At 44.1% G+C, this 20105-nt stretch overlaps 1 protein-coding gene across 3 annotated transcripts in view; it reads left to right on the forward strand.

Annotated features, from left to right (window-relative positions):
- PDE1A (phosphodiesterase 1A) overlaps nucleotides 1–20105 on the forward strand; it is a 145733-nt gene that overhangs the window by 98980 nt on the left and 26648 nt on the right. For all 3 annotated transcript variants that reach the window (XM_033166956.1, XM_033166973.1, XM_033166965.1), the window contains exons 2-6: nucleotides 6551–6664; nucleotides 14455–14637; nucleotides 15972–16038; nucleotides 18026–18142; nucleotides 19755–19895. In XM_033166956.1, the coding sequence (XP_033022847.1) occupies nucleotides 6551–6664; nucleotides 14455–14637; nucleotides 15972–16038; nucleotides 18026–18142; nucleotides 19755–19895 (622 nt within the window). The remainder of the gene's footprint in view (nucleotides 1–6550; nucleotides 6665–14454; nucleotides 14638–15971; nucleotides 16039–18025; nucleotides 18143–19754; nucleotides 19896–20105) is intronic.

The raw sequence follows: 20105 nt of genomic DNA on the forward strand, positions 1-20105 counted from the left end.
GGGCAAAAGTTTCTTGTATTGCAGAGGGTTGGACTAGGTAACTCTCGTGGTCCCTTCTAATTCTTAGAACTCCATGAGTTCCATAGCTGAATGCTTCTCCACCTATCCAAATTTTTCAAGACCTGGCAGGACAAGATGAGTCCCCTGTTCCTCCCTGCCTAATTCCTCCCACCTTCATCTTCACATCTCATCTCTTGTTGTTGTTCAGTCGTTCAGTCGTGTCCGACTCTTCGTGACCCCATGGACCAGAGCACGCCAGGCACGCCTATCCTTCACTGCCTCTCGTAGTTTGGCCAAACTCATGTTAGTAGCTTCGAGAACACTGTCCAACCATCTCATCCTCTGTCGCCCCCTTCTCCTTGTGCCCTCCATCTTTCCCAACATCAGGGTCTTTTCTAGGGAGTCTTCTCTTCTCGTGAGGTGGCCAAAGTACTGGAGCCTCAATTTCAGGATCTGTCCTTCTAGTGAGCACTCAGGGCTGATTTCTTTGAGAATGAATAGGTTTGATCTTCTTGTAGTCCATGGGACTCTCAAGAGTCTCCTCCAGCACCATAATTCAAAAGCATCAATTCTTCGGCAATTGGCCTTCTTGATGGTCCAGCTCTCACTTCCGTACATTACTACTGGGACATCATCTCTTAGGCATACTCAAAATCTTAAGTAATCATTTGTCTCTGTGTGGTTTCTATTTTAACATCCACGGTAACCTTGGGAATAAATTTCGCTCTTGACATCATCTCGTCCAGTTATCTGATTGGTTGCTCTCACTTGGCAACATTATGATCTAATGCATGAGCTCAATAGTCAAGATGGTTTAAAACCTTAGAACCCCACTCATATTGCAAAAGTGGGGATGAGACATCCTTAGAGGAGGGAGAGAGGTAATTTTTTGCCAATCTCCCACCTTTCCTGCTTGCTCACTCACTGCTATTACCGCCTCCACCTCTAGATGGACGAAATATGCAAAGCACAATGCGTGAGGGTGCCTGAGCTGGATTCAACCATTAGATGACAAATCAGATTGAAATTGGCTAGTTTTGCGTCCTGATTAGTAATTTATGAAATGTATTTTCATACATGCAATGCTCAAAGTATTTATCGTAGCTCTACTCTTGTTGAGAATGCATAATGGATTTCATAAAGGTTTGGTATTTTTGTCCAAGAGGTATTTTTCACTGGTAAAATCTTCAATGTCTCTCTCTCTCTGTGTGTGTGTGCAAGCCACCCGCTCAAGCTATTGAAAACACACATACAAAGAAAGATAATTTGTGTCTTCCAGCCATATGCAAGTGAAAGCTGTTTGTGTACAATTTACCTTGGTGTGATAGATGCAGATATAATGAAATAAGCAGCTCATAAATAACTTTGTCAGGACATCCATTACACAAATGAAACCTGAAATCTCAAAGGAACCAAAGAAGCACCACACACATAGTGGACTGTGAACATACCTTATCACAGGTAAGATCAGCATTAAGAAAAGTCAGCTGCATTTTCTGAGCAGATTTTTTTTTTTAAACTTCCCTGAAGATTCCATCACAGGCTAAATCAAGGGTAATAACTTGGTCTGCTACTGCATAGATCAGTTAAATTACTAATTTTTTTTTTAAAGAGCATGCAATTTTTTTTTTTAAAAAAAAAACTTTCCAAAACACAGCTTTGTCCAAACTAAAAACAACAGCCAAATTTACCTGGGGCTAGAAATGGGTGGTATGTACTACTGCTACTCAAGACTGAAAAGGCATTTCAGAGGCAGAATTGTAAAACTGTGTTCTCGTAAATGGATCTACACAGCAAAAACCAGTGTGGTCCTAAAAGAAGGATGGAGATGAAATGCTCATCTTGTACCAGTTTCGCTACGAGTCCTTGGAATCTGGTTGACTATACAGCTGGGCAAGAATTTGCAATGGGCATCCAGGGCACCACTTGGCAGAATGAACAGAGCCCGGCTGGGCTGGTTTATCACATGTTGAAGTAATTGAAGTAATACTTCCAATGAGACCTCAGAAGATCATCAAAAGCAGAATCTAAAACTGCCCAGCTGCTCCAGTGGGTTGAAACAAACTTTCCTCTCTGTGAGGACTGCAGTGCTAGCAGTCGGTGTTTTGCATGCACGGACCGATTGCAGCGCAAAGCATTACACGTCACCCAGAGTTGAGCAATCGGGTATCAAGTGTACAGGAATGTGGGAACTGGCCCAGTCCATAAATTCCAAGACGTATATTAAAAACTTTGATGTGGGCTTTTGCTACATACCTGAATCACCTTTGACCACAAAAGCTGCTCAGCCACAGAGGGATGCCTGCTTAAAAGATTTGCAACCCACCATTTGATCCAATGACCCAAAGAGCACCTTAAAACAATACAAAATCTACCGAGAAGACCTTCCTCCTCTGGTGTGTGTGTGTGTGTGTGTGTGTGTTCTCCCCTGGCTTCTGCAACCAACTGGGAGTTGGAGCAGAGTTTTCTTTCAGGCAGGGAAGCAGGAAGCAATCTCCATGCAACTGCTTTGTCACTGGCCGATGAATAGCATACCCTCCAAGTCTTCCGATTTTCCAGGGACCACCCTGGAATTATGAAAGCCACCCCAGCTTCTGATTTGATCCTGCGATGTCCCTATTTTCTATGCCAGTGCTGCTGTTGTCAGGCTCCATGGCCTCTGTGTGGCTGCTGCTGCCAGTCTCTTCCCTTGGGCAGCTTCATAGCGGCTGCTGTACCAGGTGAGGCGAGGCTGCCGCCGCCACAGTGCAGACAGAAGGAAGGGCTGCCCTGGGTGGGATGAAAGGGGGAGCAGAGTGGAGCACAAGGAGTCTTGTGCTTGTATCTAGTCTTGCCCCTTTCTAAAATTTATTTATTGCTGTGTGTTTTTCTTTTTGTGTGTTGAGGTCCCCAAGTCACCCCCCCCCAAAAAAAATCACACTAGAGACATAATTTTTGTTTGGGTTTTTGGCAATAATTTAGGCCACAACTTTATTAAAATACAAATTATGTGAGTGGTTGCATAGGCATTGGTTCAGACTAGCTGTCTGCTGGGACAGAGCTGACTTTTGGTCAGTGTCGGGAGAATGCCACCTGGGGAGCTTTAAGGAGGCAGGGAGCAGAGCCCTCCCTCTCTCCAGGGGTCCCAGGGGCTCTTGCGTGGCCCTGTCTCCTTACCAGGGGTTCGGACAAAAGCATGTCGAGCCCCTGGATTCCTTTAACAGAATTCCCTGCACACCATCATCATTCTGGAGGTGGGCACCACCCTTCCAGTAACCAACACAATAACCAATGCCTAACCGCCAACCTTACAAGTTGTGACTAGTTGCTACTGCAGTAGGTGAAAACCAAATGGCAACCGCCAATCAGCCAAATGGACAAAATTCCTACTGGGCCCCTGCCACAAAAGCAGACGACCCCATGACAGGCAGTTGCAAGGTCAAGTGCAGAGGCCTAAAATAAAGGGAGGGAGGGTCGATGATCCGAAGCACACAGCCAAGAGGAGGATCTCCCTGCATGCAGGGCAATATAAAGGACGCTGGGCTATCTATCACAACATTGCTACATTCAATTTTCCTCAGCAACTTGCAGGAACCTATAAGAGCTGTGGCCAGGTAACCAAACCCGCTCAGCTACCAGGGAGGTGTCTTGCTTGCCCCCACCGCAACACGTGCTCTCCCAAGTGAGAACCCGATTTGTAAATCTTCCAAAGAATAAAACGAAATTGGGATTAAGGGGTTTTATCAGGACAGTGGAGGGCATGTGTCATAGGTGCCAATTTCTCTGAGTCCTGGGTGCCCAAGAACCCACAAAATTCCCCATGTAGGTGCTTGGCACCCACAAATTTCGGTGCCAGGGTCACAGACCCGGGCTCCCATGGTCGCAGGGTGGGGCACAACAATGGGGGGGGGGTGTCAAGGAGGGTCAGTTGTAGAAGAGTGAGAAATGTTCCTCTTTTCATGTGTGGAATATCAGAGGGCATGGAATAGGACCGGGCTGATCTTATTATTGCTGCAATATTCCTTAGGTGTTCGAAAGCGTATAACCCAGGCATAGGCAAACTCGGCCCTCCAGATGTTTGGGGACTACAACTCCCATCATCCCTAGCTAACAGGACCAGTGGTCAGGGATGATGGGAATTGTAGTCCCAAAGCATCTGGAAGGCCGAGTTTGCCTATGCCTGGTATAACCCCCTTATGGCAACCTCCATTTGCCACTCTCTGTCTTTAAGTAAATGCGAAGGGCCAGAATGGATCGATGTTGTTTTGCAAGCAGCGTTCAAGAGGGCAGTTGCTCTTGAAGTACCAGCCTTTGGCCTTTGCACTAATCAACATGCAGAAAATGACACTGGGGCACCTCAGTGCTGTGGCACTTCAAATGTTCAGCAGAAGTTGGGAAAGGTTTGCATAGCTTTTTCGTATTGGATTTATTAAGTGTAATCGAGCTTGATCAAATATTGAGCACAGGTCTAACGAAATCCTAGAGGATGTACCTTGGGGCCTCATTATTTTCAATTAATTATCCTTTTACAGGTAGGCTCTGAACTATGCCTAGGGGAGTACACCAGCACAGCTTAATTCTTCACACAGGAGGAAGAAATGTGTAAAACTAATTTTCTCAAAGGAAATTAAATGGCCACTAAAGCTGAATCTCATTTAAAATGTATCTCTTTAGCCCAGAGCTTGTACAAGACTGGAAGCTGAGCGTGATCGCAGATGTAGTCTTATGAGTATTAACAAAATCATATTAAAAGTGATACTGGCCCTTTTCTCTTTCTTTTTTTACTCTGAAAATCATTCCTCCCTCGCCCCGTTGTGATTTAAAGCAAAAATTCTGGACTGCATTTTAGTTTGGGAGAGTGGGAAATGAGGAAGAGAAACCTTTATGGGTTTAGGAATCACGTCAGTTCTAGAGGTTAGCATAAACAGTTTAGTACAGGGTTCCCCGAACTTTGGTCTCCAGCTGTTTTTGGACTATGATTCCCATCATCCCTCACCACTTGTCCTGCTAGCTAGGAATGATGGGAGTTGTAGTCCAAAAACAGGTGGAGACCCAAGTTTAGAAAACCTGGTTTAGTAAAAGGAAACTATGGTTGGTGGGTCTTGCCAGTGTTTAATGTGAACTTTAATTTGTATTACTGTTTGCATGGTGATATTTTTCTCCTGTATAAATGCAACATCACTTTCACACTTTTGTCTGTGTGATTTATGATCCGAGCATATGTTCTTTCTGTTTCCACTAGTTCAGTCGCAAGGTATCCTGCCCTGCCCACCCCATGACACATGATTATTCCTCAAAAGCAGGGTGGGAAATTTGCTGCTGGCAGTGCTGGCTGAGATTGACAATAGTTGTGGTCAAACAACATTGGGAAGGCCATAAATTCCCTCTTCCTGCTCAAGTGCATGCGTTGTTTTTATCTAGCTACTTGGAGGGGCAAAAACTAATGATCACAAATAGCCTGAAAACGTGCTGCTTTATTTTAATTTCATATTGACTGCATCCTAAGCCTTTGAATTCTACCAGGTAAATAGAGTTGCCAGACACTGACAGCAGCAGCAGGGGTTGGGGGGGGGCAACCCTTCAAAAATTGATGGCATACTTAATTTATTTATGATAATTTATGGAGCAAATACAAAAAGGTTCCAAGTGTTTTTCACTAGTGCAAAATAAATTGCAAGTGCACATGAATTTATATATCCCATGTGGTGGAGTTTGACTTGTGGCGAGGATCAACAAAAAAATAATAATTCTTAAAGGGTAAGAATTGAAGTCTAAAAAAACAAACCCAAATTTGACATCTACAAGTCTAATGATGTCTTCCAAGGCACAGGTGGAGTTCCCATTCTTTTGGATATAGTCTGTGTGCATTTACATTGAAATGAATGAAGTCTTCATACATGTGGTGGAGCTCCAGGTGTACAATGGAGTATACTTGGGGCCTGCATTCTGCATTCTGTCAGCCTGGATAGCTCAGTTTGTTAGAGCAAGCTGCTGATAATGCCAAGGTTGCAAGTTCAATTCCCCATATGGGACAACTGCATATTCTGGCATTGCAGGGGGTCGGGCTACTAGATGATCCTTAGGGTCCCTTCCAGTTTTATTTCTAGGATTTTGGTATATGAGGTAGTATGGAACTACGTTTTACTCACAATAGACCCACTGAAATTAATGGACCTAAGCTATGTTCATTATTTTTTCCCCACCTGCTTCCAATTTGGCACACACCACTTCTCTGCTGCCCCAGTGTGTTTCCCATACATCATATAAATATCTGGAGACCTCACATTTCTTTTCCCTTTGGGGTCAAGCTTCTTGGTTGTGGTCCCCCTGTATCAAGCTGTCAGATCGATGACTGCAGAGGCACTTGGAGCATTGCTTGATATTAGCACTAGATGTCTGAACCACTCATCACTAAAGTTCAATAAGTTTAATGGGTGTAAAACTTAGTTGAATAACACCCATTGTCAGAAACCACCTTCCACAGAGGTTGAAGGAATATACTGTTTTGGAAAGGACAACTAGTTTTGCCTTGAATAATCCCAGTTTTTTGTGTTTTGTTTGTTTTTTACAGATTAAGATGTTTGGTGAAGCAGCTGGAGAAAGGTGACGTTAATGTGGTTGATTTGAAGAAGAATATTGAATATGCTGCATCTGTCCTGGAGGCTGTATACATTGATGAAACAAGGTAGGTCTACAGAACTTGGGGCAATTGACTGAATCTGGCTGGAGATATTTGTCTAGCTCTCCATTCATCCTACCACCTGTCTATTGGGAGAAGGACTTCTCTGAGTTACATCACATCTGCACAAGTCACAACTAAAATGAGATGCTAAATGTAACCCTTAGGGCAGCATCCATTTTGGAGATAATGTAGGTGCATTGCTTTGAACACTAAAAAGAAGGTCAGTTCTAAATATTTGAATTATTCTTCTGAGTTCAGAATCCAGAATGTCCTTAACCATGTTGAACGGTGCCTTTTTGTGACCTTTATTCTCAGTTCAATAGAATTAGATGTTTTTGGGAACAGAAGGTGCTCAATGTTGTTCAGTTACTCTGAACGTTGTAACTTGTCTCTCAGTACATCTGTGATTAATTAGCTTTTTATATGGCCACACATGCAGAAAATCTTTTCTTTTTTCATCCCAAGCCTTGCATATACTTGACTTCTAGTGAAATGGTTTCACAGCTAATTTCATGCGTCTCGTTTTTACTGTTAGAAATAATGTTTAGGGTAGCCATGTCAATGAAACTGTATCTAGTGTAAGACCAATTTCCAGCGTGTTTACCTAAGTTTTACATTTCACAGTCTTGACTTTTTCAACATTTTTGTACCGAATGGAATGTTCTCCCCAGTGTGACTGCCAAAACGTCTTCGGGATCACTTGGATATGGAGTATGTGTTTGGTCCTATTTCCTTATTAAATTTAAGGCCTGGTGTTTTCATAATTCCAGGCAGCCAGCCAACCTTGTTATATAGTAAGTGTGATGCATGTGATTTGTATGACTTTCTTGTTTATATGCGCACACTAAACATGATACATTTGGAGTTGATAAATAAGAGAACAAGAGGAACGAGCTGCCTGTGATTTCCTATAACCGCTGCTGAGAAATGAAAATTAATAGAAAAGGAGCAGAAGCCATTACCCAACCATTCTGCATCATACACAGATTTCTGTGCTCTTGTCCAAGTTGAATTTTTGTCATAGACTGTAGCTATTCTGTTTGCACCAGTGTTGTTGCTGTTGCTGTTGCTGCTGTTACATTATGAGTTGGGGGAGGGGGGGGGTCCGTCTGGACGGAACCCTGAGTCTCCTCCTACACCTTCCAACCAGTACCTTCAGTCTAGTCCCTTTGTCAAAGTAAGGCTTTATCTGGCCAGTTAACTGTTCATCAGCATCTCAAAGAATGAGATTAGTGATGGTGCTTTCTAGGAAAGGGAATAAGTTCTCCCCTCCATTCCTTCATGGAGCTGCTAGCTGCTATGTAGGAGAAGAATAGCCAGAATGGTGCATGAGAGCTGGAAGCTGGAAGGAGACAAGAGACATGCTCTGTGCTGCATCTCAAGATGTTGCAAATTGAGCAACAAGACCTCGCGGGGCATTAATGTCATAAGCTCCCTTCCCATCCTATGCTATATGTGTAAATAAAACCATATTGTCTAAAGACACCACAGTTTCCAGCTGACCTTCACTCAAAGAAAACTGAATCCTGGAAAAGTACAGTGGTTAAGTACGCTTCAGGTTAAGAACTCCACTTAAGAACAGAAATCATGCTGTGGCGGCGCAGCGGCAGCAGGAGGTCCCATTTGCTAAAGTGGTGCTTCAGGTTAAGTACGCTTCAGGTTAAGAACGGACCTCCGAACAAATTACCAAGTAAGTACTTAACCCGAGGTACCACTGTACTTAGAACCAAGGGTGCCAACTTGAATGAAATATTGGAGGGGGGCATGCATAATCGATCACATGTCATGGCACACAAACACCATTTGAATGAGAATTCCCCTCAACTTTGGGGGGCCCTGGCACCCTCAAATATTTTAGGGGGGGGAAGGGACCTCGGCTCCTAGGATTTTGTTCCTGTGCTTGGAACCCCTGGAGCAGGCACCCCCAAACTCGGCCCTCCAGATGTTTTGGGACTACAATTCCCATCATCCCTGACACCTAGTCCTGTTAGCTAGGGATGGTGGGAATTGTAGTCCCAAAACATCTGGAGGGCCGAGTTTGGGGATGCCTACCCTGGAGTCTCTCGCCACTCAAAGACTGGAGCGGTGTGTAACATTACTATTACTATCACTGTTATTTATATTCATATTATTACATTTAGATGTTACCTTTCCTTCGAGGAGTTCCAGGTGACATATAAAGCTCGGGCTCTCCCACTTCCTGTTTATCCCTGTGAGGTAGATTAGGATGAGAGACTGTGATGGGCCCAAGGTGATCCTCACGGCCAAGTGAGTATTTCGTCCTTGGTTTCCCAAATCCTGGTCCGTTATTCTAATCACTCCACCATACTAACTGTGGGAGGGGCACATGGGGCCTCTCCTCCTTTAGGTGGGCAGAATCAGTTGTAGGGGACATGGTCCTGTCACTCTTCTGGCAGGCAGGGTCAACATGAGGTCACAATGGCCAGCCTTTCTTCTTCATCTGCATGGGGGCAACGCCGGTTGGCCCCCTCACCCCAACTGATTCAAGCAGACTATGTGCCTCACTCTAAGATACTGCCGCAAGCTGAAAAATGAAGCCCTTACCAAACTCAGTTTCTTACTGATGTGAGTATATGTAGCGGCATGTTGTAGCTTCATGGCAGAGTACAGATTTAAACCTGGGTCTCCCATATCCCAGTTGAGCACTCCACACAATATAGTTATTTCTAGGTAGAAACTCCAGTGCATGCAGAGGTGTAGGAAGCCACTCGGACACCTGGAGCGGCAAACATGACATGCACTCGGGGGCGGGGCATTGCTATGTAGCGCGCATACATGCTACCTAGCGGGTTGCCGGCACCGCCGCTCCAGCACCGTACAGACGGTGCTGGGATCCTCTGCTCACAGCTTCAGCAGCGAACGGAGGATCCTCTACATGCGGCTGCAGCAGCGAGCAGAGGACCTGGCACCGTCCGTACGGCGCTGGAGCAGTGCCACCAACAAACTGTGAGCAAGCTGCAGAGCGAGACTTATTACTGGGTGGCTTGGGAGGCGCCGTTGCCCCGCCGCCCAGTAAAAAGCCTCGCTCCGCAGCTTGCTCACTCACCTGCTTGGTGCTTTGCTTCCTTCTTGCTCAGGCTGCGGGTGGAGGGAGGGGCGGGAGGGGACACTTCTCTTGGGCCACTGAGGCCCCTCCCTGGCTCGCCCCTCACCTCCTCCCACAGCCTGAGCGGGAAGAAAGCAAAGTGCCGAGTGGGTGAGTGAGTGAGCCATGGGGCGAGGCTTTTTCTGGGCAGTGGGGCAACGGCACCCCCACCTCCCAAGCCTACAGCGAGCCTGGGGAAAGGGGGAGAGCTTTGCCGCTTTGCCGGTGGCCTGGACGGGCTGTCATGGCCGTTGCTTGCTGTAGGCTTGGGAGTCGCGGGGCTTGCTCCAAGTGTCACCCTCCCCCAGGGTGGCACCCGGGGTGGCCCACCCCCACCACACCCCCTTTGCTCTGCCCCTGAGTGCATGAAATGGCTTCACTGATTCTCCCCAGGAATGTCTTCTAAATATTAAAATACTTCTGGATTTATTTAAGAATGAGGGAGTATGGAAGAATGACAGATTTCTCACCTCACAGAAACATTCCCTGTGAAATAACTGGCTTTGCAAAGTCACATTCATGCATTTTCTGCTTGGAACAGGGGCCCTACATTGAGCTAAAGTAGCTCACTCATGCTGCACTTCTGAAACTTTTAGTCTTTAAGACTTGCTTCCAAATCATGTGGTTCAATGCTCAGAATGTACTTTGATTAAGCAGAACCCTAGATCTTTTTAATAGAGCCCCGTACCAAAATGGATCATTTACACTGTCTTGCAAAGTCCCCACTGTCCCTCCTCTGCTTCTTCATTCTTCTAAAGCATCCACAAATGGGAACTGTTAAAATATTCCCAAAAATTCAAGGAGAACATTCGAATAAAACATTTTACACAGTTCCGCCAGCCTAGCGCTTCGATGCATCTGGGGAGCATTTGCCTAGGTAAATCCCTGGCCTGTGTCACAAGAGTTACATTTTCAGGAGTCCCCAGCTAGCAAAATAAGAATGGGTAACAATTGGCTAGTCCAGACCCCATTATGTGTTTAGTGTGTGTGTTTCCCACTTGCCTAGAAAGTAATAGCTTTTAGTGGAAAAATCAATAAGGCCTGATTGTATTTTTCCTGTTACTGAAGGTTGGGGGAGGGAGCAGATATGAAATGCATTTGATTCAAAGTAATTCCAAACTTTAAATTAAGTTTCTTTGATCGGAAACTTTACATTTAGAATTTGAAACTGTAGCATACCCTCCAACATTTCTCTGATGAAAATAGGGACATACTATTCAATAATAATAATAATAATAACAATAACAATTATTATTATTATTATTATTATTATTATTATTATTATTATTATTATAGTATACTCCACCTATCTGACTGGGTTGCCCCAGCCACTCTGGGAGGCTTCCAACATATATAAAAACATAATAAAACATTAAACTTTTTTTTTAAAAAAATCCTTATACAGGGCTACCTTCAAATGTCTTCTAAAGGTTGTATAGTTACTTATCTCCTTGGATCGGAGGTCGCATAACTCCATACCCTCCAGTAGTTCTCCAATGAAATTAGGAACATCCTACCACAGCGGGTGGCACCGTGGTCTAAACCACTGAGCCTAGGGCTTGCCAATCAGAAGGTCGGCAGTTCGAATCCCTGCAGCGGGGTGAGCTCCCGTTGCTCAGTTCCAGCTCCTGCCAACCTAGCAGTTCGAAAGCACGTCAAAGTGCAAGTAGATAAATAGGTACCGCTCCGGCGGGAAGGTAAATGGCAGCAAGAGGCCCCATTATCGAAAGCACGCCTCTGGTTAAGAACAGTTTCAGGTTAAGAACGGACCTCCGGAACAAATTAAGTTCATAACTTGAGGTACCACTGTAGTAAAGAAAAAGTGTTGTAAATATGCAGCACAAGATGGCGCTGGAGAGCAAAAAAAAATAAAAATTGTGATATCCCATAGCATTTTTTCTCCTGTTATAATGATTTAATTTCTGACTTATTTATAGAGTCCTCCCCTCCCTCCGGTGTGTAGATCCATACAAAATTGTGTTTATTAGGAGAAATTTACAGCGAAATGCTAAAGAATTTTCACGAGGATGCCCCCCCCCCCAAAAAAAAAATTGCTGCAGAAATGTAGAAAATGTAGAATTTAAGATTAGAATAAGGAGAAACCAAGAGAGCTGAAATGGACAAATCCTCCAGTTAAGAGCCAGCTAAGTTTGGAGTCATCTAAGTCAACTGCTGTGGCTTGTTGAGGATAATCAGAGATGGGCCAAGATGTTTTGATGCCTGGCGAAGAATTGTGTCCCTAATCATTTGTGTGTACACTGATGCATAATAATTAAATAAATGAATGATATGTTGCCTGCTATTTGCATTTTACCATGTGCCACCTGAGGCCAGCTGCTTCACCAAGGCCCTGCCATAATTAGCAATAATAGAGGAGTTGCCTGCAGTGTCTGCTGAAGAGAAAGAAAGCAGACGTCTTTCAGGCACTTCCAGCACCTCACAGCATGCATTTGAAGTAACTGAATTTCCAGGAAACGAATAACACCTTGGAATTAGATTTTCTCTTAAACTTTCACTTGGATTACTACTGAGGTCTCATTAGACACAAATTTGTCACAAAGAGAAGAGGAAGATGAGAAACAGAAAAAAAGAAAAAGAAAAAGAGGAGGATGAAAAAGAAGACGGCGAATAAGCTAGAAGAAGTTGTTCTTCCCCTTTTCACGCTCAGACATTTCCATTACAGCCTCTGCCAGCCAGGTGCCCTCCAGATGTTTAGGACTATGGCAAGAGTCAAAATATTGAAACATTTAAAACACACGACTTCACTCAAGGAATCTTGGGAACTGCTGTTTCCAGCACACAGAGCTACAGTCCAACAGCACCCTTAACAAACTGTGATTCCTAGGATTCTTGGGGGTGGAGGGAGTTGCGCCCCCCCCCAAGAGTGCCTTAAAGGGTGGCCTTTAAATGTATGGTGTGGGTGAGCACTTGTTGTTCAGTTGTGACTCTTTGTGACCCCAGAGACCAGAGCACGCCAGGCACGCCTATCCTTCACTGCCTCCCACAGTTTGGCCAAACTCATGCTAGTAGCTTCGAGAACACTGTCCAACCATCTCATCCTCGCTTGCTCCCTTCTCCTTGTGCCCTCCATCTTCCCCAACGCCAGGGTCTTTTCCAGGGAGTCTTCTCTTCTCATGAGGTGGCCAAAGTACTGGAGCCTCAGCTTCAGAATCTGTCCTTCTAGTGAGCACTCAGGGCTGATTTCTTTGAGAATGGAAAGGTTTGATCTTCTTGCAGTCCATGGGACTCTCAAGAGTCTCCTCCAGCACCATTTTGAATTATGGTGCTGGAGGAGAGTCTTGAGAGACTCTTGGGTGAGCACTATGACCCTCTTAACTCCCTGCCTGTATGGCCATGCTGGGGCACCACGTTGGTGAAGTATGTTCCACCACAGGTAGAAAGTCCCACCCCACCCCAAGATATGGGCAAGATACTCATAAAAGTAGCCCTCAAAAACACAACTGAAGTAGTCTTAATTTGGTTGAGATCCTCTGACCGGTTCCTTGGATTATTTCCTCCTTTCCCGCCTCCTATTTTGTAGCCGATCATTCCATTATCATAACAGTGAAGTCCTTCAAATATTATTTCCCATTTGCTAGCTGAAGTGCTACTGAGCTTCTTCTTCTCCCAAGCAGAAGTGGGCCTTTGAGAGCAAGCAATGTTGGAGAAAGGCAAGGTAATCAGTTCTTCAAGCTGAGAAGAGAGTCGGCGCAGCTCTTCACACCCACTTCATTATTCATTTCCTGGAGCAGATGATGAAACATCAGCAAAGTATATAATGGAGCCAAATATAACAGAATACCTAAGGAAACCACCTCGAAACCCAAAATGAGTATGCAAGCTTATCAATGAGGATTGTCACGTTTGTTATTTATCAGGCTGAGTTTGGTCTGGGGTGCTCATAAAGTTGTTTTTGATATTTGGGGATACAGTGCTGATAAGATTTCGATTTTCATCAGCCAGGTGCTTATATTTTCCATTTAATGATGGCCTAGGTCATAATGATGGCGATCTTATTTTGTTCTGTTAAGCCCCTTTGAGGCATTCTTAAGTGGGGATGCACTGTTGTGCTGAGGTCTTTCTTGCAGGGTTCCCATAAACATTTGATTGACCAGTCTGAAAACAGGATATGGGACTAGGTGGGCCTTTGGCCTGATCCACCAGAGCTCTTTTTATCTTCTTTTCTGCACCACAATCCAGAATTATGGAATACTGCATTTAACTGCTGCGGGTTGGGTTTCGCTAAGGTTGGTTGAGCTAAGACATGGGTAGGCAAACTAAGGCCCAGAGGCCGGATCCAGCCCAATCACCTTCTAAATCTGGCCCGCAAACAGTCCGGGAATCAGCGTGTTTTTACATGAGTAGAATGTGTCCTTTCATTTACAATGCATCTCTGGGTTATTTGTGGGACCTGCGTGGTGTTTTTACATGAGTAGAGTGTGTGCCTTTATTTAAAATGCATTTCTGGGTTATTTGTAGGGCATAGGAATTCGTTAATTCCCCCCCCCAAAATATATATATATAGTCCAGACCCCCACAAGGTCTGAGGGACAGTGGACCGGCCCCCTGCTGAAAAAGTCTGCTGACCCCTGAAGAGCTTTGAGCGCCTGGTACATATTCTCCCCCTTCCTATTCTGAAGTCTGCAGATCTTTTATACTGATTCGTGCACCCGATATATATTTACAGGAGACTCTTGGATACAGAGGATGAGCTGTCGGATATCCAGTCAGATGCAGTCCCCCTGGAAGTACGGGATTGGTTGGCGTCCACCTTCACGAGGAAAATGGGGATGACCAAAAGGAGGCCAGAGGAAAAACCAAAGTTTCGAAGCATCGTGCATGCTGTACAAGCAGGGATTTTTGTAGAAAGGTGAGTTCTGGCTTTATAAGAACTAAGAGGATGTGGCATAGCTCAGTGGTAGAGCATCTGACTTGCTTTCGCAAGACCCCTAGTTCAATCTTTGGCATCTCTAGAAACCCTTAAGAGAATCTGCCAGCAGACAACACTGAGCTTGATGGTCTGTCTTATGTTCCTAAACTGTAACAAGCCATAGTTTGGCTTACCATAATGTACAAGCCAGGCCATTGTTAAGCTAGCAGCACCTTACATTTCTTTTCTTCATGGGTGGGTTGGTTCATTTGTTTTGGTCCTCTTTGTAATGATCATTTGAAGACAGGTCTGAAATCTTGATAAGCAGTGGCGGAGCTTCATGCTCCGGCACCGTGGGGCAGAGAGCAGGCGGGGCTGGGGCTGGGGCTCGTCCTGGGGGTGGGGCATGCCTCCTACAGGGGCGTGGCATGCATCCTGGGGGCAGGGCGCCCATCGCAGGTGGGGGGCAGCCGCAATGGTACCCTGCCGGGATCACGCTGCCGGGGGCGGTGCGCTCCCCCCGCACTCCTCTTCCTCCGCCAGTGTTGATAAGTGCTAAGACGGAACATATAAAATTCTTTATATAGGCTAGAAACTTAATGTTAATGTTCCGCTTTAGCACTTAGCAAGATTTCAGATCTGTCTTCTAAAGTTGTTTCCCATATGCGAAGACCACAAGCAGGGTTTGAAGTGTAAGAGAACAGCAGAATATATTAAGAAACATGTTAGAGGGGATGAAATTAGATGAAACGAAACCTTAAAATGTAATTGTATGTAAATTGAGTTATAAACATTGATGTTGGGTGAGTGGGAATTGTTTTGTTGAATAGGAATACAATGGTTCAGTAATAAATGTAACTTAGGAAGAAAATCTCAAATTTTGGTATCTGAAGAAGTGTGCATGCACACAAAAGCTCATACCAGTAACAAACTTGGTTGGTCTCTAAGGTGCTACTGGAAGGATTTTTTGTTGTTGTTGTGAAAAAGAAATGTTCTTGTTTTTGTTTTTTAAAAAAGACAGAACATTAAAATTCTGTTTCACCTCACATTGGCCAAGAAAGTGTTATCTCAAAAACAGAAAAGCATGTGACACTATTGAAAGGACATTTGCATAAAATGCACAGATCAGATATAAATATCAACAAATTCTATTGTAAGTTGGCATATGCATTCCCTTGCTTCAGGGAGCAAACATTTCCCCATCTTTCACATGATTTTAAGGGTCTTGTTATATCTAATTTCAAACTTCCAATTGCAAAAGGGACTGTTCCAGAACTGCTCCCAAAGCATAAACACATCACCGCTAGTTTTCATTTAATCTTCTTTTCTTCTAGAATGTATCGAAAGACCTCTAGCATGGTTGGCATGGCCTTTCCAGCTGAAGTGGTGACAGCTTTTAAGGTGAGATCAGTTTGTGGACTTTACTACAAAGTAGGGATTTGGGAGAAATTCAGTGCAGTTTCAGAAAGTACAAATTTGGTCGGTTTGCCTTTAAAAAATGCACACGTACCAAAACAATCACGTACCGAAATGCATACTTCCCCCAATTTTGCAATGCATTTCTACAGCCAAGTACAGTGGTGCCCTGCTAGACGAATGCCTCGCTAGATGAAAAACTCGCTAGACGAAAGGCATTCGCTAGCGGAAGGCTGCCCCGCAAGACGAATTTGTCAATGGGGCTGCCTCGCAAGACGAAAAACAAATTATTTTCATCAAACCGCTATTTTCCCGTTGGTGCTTCGCAAGATGAAAAATTCGCTATACGACAGCACTCGCAGAACGAATTATTTTCGTCTTGCGAGGCACCACTGTAATATGTACAAAAAAATATAGTAGCATAAACTGTGAATGCAACTGCATGTGTAAGTGAAAGCAAAATACAAATATTTGGTATAAGAGAAAATGTTGCTTTGGGCAGCGCAAGCAATTTGGCCTTCCAGATTGAATGATCGTGCTCTCCACCCCACACGTGCTGTTTGGGAAGCCCCATTGCTCAAGCAGAAGTCATTGTGATGGGGCTCGAGGAGCTGGATCCCACCCATATATTCTAGCTACTGGAATATAGTACAACAAACCCCAACCTGGCACCCTCCAGGTGTTGTTGCGCTACAGTTTCCAACATTTCTGACCAATGACCGTGCTGCCTTGAGCTTGACCCCTTGCTTGAGCGAACCATTTCGTAAGCGTCTCAGTATTAAATACACATGCAAGGATATGTTTTTTTCCGCTTTCACAAAAGGTTTATGATTGTATGCCTTCCTCTGCTTAGTTGTGATGAAATTTAGGTATTATTGGAATGGTAAGGTGTATCTGTTTTGAGAAGTGTTGCTCAAAAAGGTAATCATTGCTATTGTTTCAGTAATAATAATAATAATAATAATAATAATAATAATTTATTTATACCCCTGCTCATCTGGCTGGGTTTCCCCAGCCACTCTGGGTGGCTCCCAGCAGAATATTAAAAACACAATAAAGCATCAAACATTAAAAACTTCCCTAAACAGGGCTGCCTTCAGATGTCTTCTAAAAGTCAGATAGTTGTTCATTTCCTTGACATCTGATGGGAGGGTGTTCCACAGGGCGGGCGCCACTACTGAGAAGGCCCTCTGCCTAGTTCCCTTTAACCTCATTTCTTGCAGTGAGGGAAATGCCAGAAGGCCCTCAGAGCTGGACCTCAGTGTCCGGGCTGAATGATGAGGGTGAAGACGCTCCTTCAGGTGTTCTTTTTCAGAAAGGCTACCCCCACCCCATGATTCCTCCTAACCGAAGTGGTAGCTTATATACAGAAAGGTTTCGAGATTAGATGAGGGTGTTTTTTTCAAATAAACAGTCCCCAAATCTACTGTATGAGGAAGCAAACTCCAGCAAGAGTCCTTTGCCGCATGCATTTAGGTTTTCAGCCCGTAGAGCAAGTTGGGGACTGCAAGAGACAAAAAGGCTTACATGTGGTAAGAACATTTCTGGTGCCAGTATGATTCCCTGACAATTATGGGATGTCAGGGAAACAGGTTATTGAGTGCAAATTACTTTGTAAACAATGTTGAACATGATCCAGCCAGATCTGAGCACGTTTAAGACAGAGCACTGAAAACTCAAGAACTCAGTGCCATTAGCCATGTCGGGGAAGGAAGATTATTACATGAATGGGGTGCCAGGACTGAGCAGGTCCTCCCACATGTTGTTGTGGCATACTAGTTTTCAGGTAACTGTGGCACAATGATGAGGACCTCCTTCACGGGTATGGGCAGGTCTATCGATTCGCCATACCTTATTCTCAAATGGTGCTTGTTGCTTGAATGAAAGAGAGTCCCCTGAATTTTCTGTCTCCTATCGGTGGGGAATGTATGCAAATCCTTAATTATCCCCCTTCCCCAAAATTCTCTTACAGGATGTTGATAAATGGTCGTTTGACGTGTTTGCCCTAAATGATGCAAGTGGGGGACACAGCCTGAAATTTATGATGTATGAATTATTTACCAGATATGATCTATTGAACCGTTTCAAGGTAAGAGGCTTTCCCTTAGAGAACCGCCACACCTAAACATACGCCAGAGAAGGGGAAACAGGCATATGATTTCTTTACAGAGAACTGGAGAATATTTATTCTATTCATTACTGGAATGACAAAGGACAAGATGAAATTCAATGGCATGTTAAGTAATTTGAGTAAGATAATTATATTACCATTTCTCGCTCTTTTTCTTTCTTCTTGTCTTTTCACTTCTCTTCTTGTTTTTCTTTTTAGCTTTTTCTTCCCTCTAGGGTCTTTTTTATCCTTATTTATGGAGAATCTGAATTTTGTGTTTATGGAGAATCTATATATTTGTGTTGATTGCTTTGTTATATACAACTGCTATAAGATACCAGATATGGGAATTATGGCATATTGTTAAGTTGCAAAGAAACATTTTGCACACAGACACACCCAAAGGACAGTTCATGTTATTTATTTGTTTATTGCTAAATACTCTGTGTAAACACTTGTGTATTGTAATTAAATTATCATAAAATTTATATGCCGCTTGATTGTAAAAGACGAAAACAAAAAAAACTAACAACCTCAAGGTGGTTTACAAAACAATAAAAATCAAGAAAAAGAATCACAACCATAGTTTAAAACGTACAAAAGTTAAAATACTAAAACAGATTAAAATTGCCCCAACTTTCTAAGGATCTGGATACGCTTGTCTAAACAGGATTATTTCTAGCAGGTGCCAAAAGAGTACATTGAAGGCTCCTGCTTGATCTCAATAGGCAGGGAGTTACAAAGTGCAGATGCCATCACACTAAATTTTAATTATAATTAAATTTTATAATTATAATTATATAATTATGTTAAAAACACGATCAAACATTAAAAACTTTCCTAAACAGGGCTGCCTTCAGATGTCTTCTAAAAGTCAGATAGTTGTTTATTTCCTTGACATCTGATGGGAGGGCGTTCCACAGGGTGGGTGCCACTACAGAGAAGGCCCTCTGCCTGGTTCCCTGTAATCTCATTTCTTGAAGTGAGGGAACCACCAGAACCCGGCCCAGAAGGCCCTCGGAGCTGGTATTCAGGTATGCTGGGCCGAGGCTGTTTAGGGCTTTAAAGGTCAGCACCAACACTTCGAATTGTTCTGGGAAACGTGCTGAGTCCTTACAAAAAGAAAAGGAAAAAAAAAAGAAGAATAAGCAATGTGTACGAACATGACTTGAAGTGGGCTGGCAATCAAGGACTCAGGCCAAAAGAAGGGCAAGCATCTTAGGCAGGAGCTGGGCTGAATAAATGCAGGAGACCGAAGGCCAGGAAACTAGTGCATCAGTTTGGCAGTGACAGAAAACTGGTGCCATCCACCCGAGTGACTAGTTGCCTTGACTGAGTGAAGCTGCAGTAGCTTCAGTTCTAAGCTATCCCACAAGATGGGCTCTGCAACGTCACCTGTTGTCCATCTCAGCACAGGAGGATTATGGGTTGTTGCTAAATATCCTATCTGTAGGTACCGGTTGCATACATGCTGGATGACTTCTAGCTGGCACCATCCCCAAAACTCAGAATGAAAGATAGCATGGCAAAATTAGCACCCTCAAATCTGCTGGCGACACTGGTGGTTATTCCTTGTGCTTGCCTCTCGCAGATCCCTGTTCCTAGCCTTGTTTCATTTGGAGAAGCTTTGGAAACTGGCTACAGCAAACACCGAAACCCTTACCACAACTTAATCCACGCAGCTGATGTCACCCACACTGTGCATTGCATCATGCTTCTTACTGGGATCATGGTAAGAAATAATGAGCTGGGCTGAGCCCGGAGGATCGGGACATGGTGACATAATGCAACCTATTAGTGAACACTGGCAGGAGACATACTGCAAATATATATGTGGGTTTTTTTTGGGGGGGGGTAGGCAAACCAGAGGCCACAATCCAAAGAGCACCTTTAGGCATGCTCAAAGGCAGCCTGCTTCTAGGTACTTTCTGCATTTGACCCA

The sequence above is a fragment of the Lacerta agilis genome, chromosome 1 (assembly GCF_009819535.1).
Source record: "Lacerta agilis isolate rLacAgi1 chromosome 1, rLacAgi1.pri, whole genome shotgun sequence".
Taxonomy (NCBI): domain Eukaryota; kingdom Metazoa; phylum Chordata; class Lepidosauria; order Squamata; family Lacertidae; genus Lacerta; species Lacerta agilis.